We start from the raw sequence: 1,945 nt of genomic DNA on the forward strand, positions 1-1,945 counted from the left end.
TGAGTGCACATGCATTTCAAATACTTTTAAAACCATTTTAGTGAACTCAAAATCTGAGTTGTTCAATCAAGATCTGATGATGCTGAGCTACTAACTGCATAAATGCATGCAATTTGGGGAATCCAGATCAGTAAAATAACAGTTTATGGACAAACCCATTTAACAGTTTCATTTTGAAATACACTTTGATTAAAGCATATCACTTGAGCAAGTACCTCCTTTGGATTTCCAATGCACTGCAAGTTACCAATTACAAATACTCCTAATCAATCGCATAAGGCCTCCACCTCTTCCATAGAATGTGCTGAAAGCATAAAATCAAATTTTATCATGTTATGGAATCAAATATAACACAGGCTAGCTAATATATCTACAGCATAAACAACAAGTAGAATATAGTGCGAAAAAAATCCATGAAAGAGCGAGAGAATACTTGTCAGAATGATTGCACGATCCTATTTTGCAAGCTTGATAACATTCCATAAACATTTTCTTGAAGCAGGGTCTAATCCAGTACTTGGCTCATCCATATAAACAACCTAAATTTGAATTGGCATTTACATAATAAGAAAACTTGAATCATCTATTTTTTTTTAAATATGAAAAAGAAAAAATGATCAAATTGGGTTGAAAAGAATAACAAACTTTGGGGTCCCCAATTAATGAAATTGCAACACTAAGCCTCTTCTTCATCCCACCACTGTATTTTCCAGCTTGTTTATCAGCAACCCCTCCATGGAAAAGGTTTAAACTCTTCAAAGATTCTTCTACTGTCTAGAACAACATAATGAAAGCCAAATAGTTAAAATATCCCTGACAAACAAATGATAATATGGAATGATGTTCTTCTTCTTCTTCATACCGTTGTCTTAAAATATCGCATAAGAATTATGACATACCAACTTTCTAATTTCATTGCTTTCAATAACCTTAAACACCTATTTATATTTTGAAAGGTACAATTTGTATAACTTAACACTCCTAACATAATTAAACTCCTAACACACTGATAATAATCTTAATATTTCAAACAGTAAGAGTTCTAGTGAGTGAACTTACTTGAGTCAAGACTAAACCTTTAAGATTTTTAAGTCTTCCATAAAAAAGTAGGTGCTCTCTACCAGTCAAAGCTTTCCCACAACAAGCTATAGTATCATGAGGAAAAAAAATTAGAAACCTCTTTCAATTGATACAAATTTGATTTCATGAAAAACATAAAAATTGGAGGAATTTCAGCTTACTCATGTTGTGGACATACTCCCATGTTAGTATATACTCCATTCATATGAGTTCTTATGTCCAGGCCTTCAACATATGCCACACTTCTTTACAACTCTCTTCTTTGTTGACCTTTTGGTTCGCTTCATAATTGACTGCAAAAGAAGAAAAAGTAGGTTATATATTCTATATGAGATATATGGGTAAAAAATAGATGTTGTTAGTTGAATAATTTAGAATATATCTTGCTTGCTTCACCTTACTATATATCAGACTAAATTAACCACAAAATGGTTATACTATTGATGTGAGAACCATTAAGCATATTCTGAATAATACTTCTTCTCATTCCATCTAAACTAACTAAACTGATTTGGATGAAGATGAAAGGCAAAATTAACAGAAAAAGTACATAGCAAACTAAACTAACTATCCTAATTACAACTATCTAAGACAGTTATAACAGAGTCCGCAAAGAGTATCACACAATAGAAGTAGAAAGCGAAATATAGCCAAGAGAAACTTGTCGACACTATGCATCAATATACATATATGTATACGGTCGATTAATTACTGTATAAGTGCCGGCAAATCACCCTTAGCTGCATTCCACTTTCTGCTTCTTGGTGTGAGCTAAGAGACATTTTACCAAGAAGTACACAACACCTAGCTATCTCAAATAATTAAGATTCTCTCTGCAACTTACAATATAAAATGCAGTCATAAC

At 32.3% G+C, this 1,945-nt stretch overlaps 1 protein-coding gene across 1 annotated transcript; it reads right to left on the reverse strand.

The window, feature by feature from the left end:
- Positions 1-439: 439 nt before the first annotated feature.
- On the reverse strand, positions 440-1,407 carry LOC105851336 (ABC transporter A family member 7-like). Its single transcript, XM_073368185.1, has 4 exons — positions 1,242-1,407; positions 1,060-1,145; positions 646-774; positions 440-539 (listed from the first exon to the last, which is right to left on the reverse strand). The coding sequence occupies exons 1-4, from the start codon at positions 1,279-1,281 to the stop codon at positions 456-458; spliced, it is 339 nt and encodes a 112-aa protein (XP_073224286.1). The 5' UTR covers positions 1,282-1,407; the 3' UTR covers positions 440-455.
- Positions 1,408-1,945: the final 538 nt, after the last annotated feature.

This window comes from Cicer arietinum, chromosome 5 (assembly GCF_000331145.2).
Source record: "Cicer arietinum cultivar CDC Frontier isolate Library 1 chromosome 5, Cicar.CDCFrontier_v2.0, whole genome shotgun sequence".
NCBI lineage: Eukaryota > Viridiplantae > Streptophyta > Magnoliopsida > Fabales > Fabaceae > Cicer > Cicer arietinum.

Coding starts and splice junctions, on each gene's coding strand:
- LOC105851336 (XM_073368185.1), bottom strand. CDS start 1,281: ATGGAGTATATACTAACATGGGAGTATGTCCACAACATGA. Junction 775..1,059: donor AAGGTTTAGTCTTGACTCAA/GTAAGTTCACTC, acceptor ATGTTGTTCTAG/ACAGTAGAAGAATCTTTGAA. Junction 540..645: donor CATTAATTGGGGACCCCAAA/GTTTGTTATTCT, acceptor ATTCAAATTTAG/GTTGTTTATATGGATGAGCC.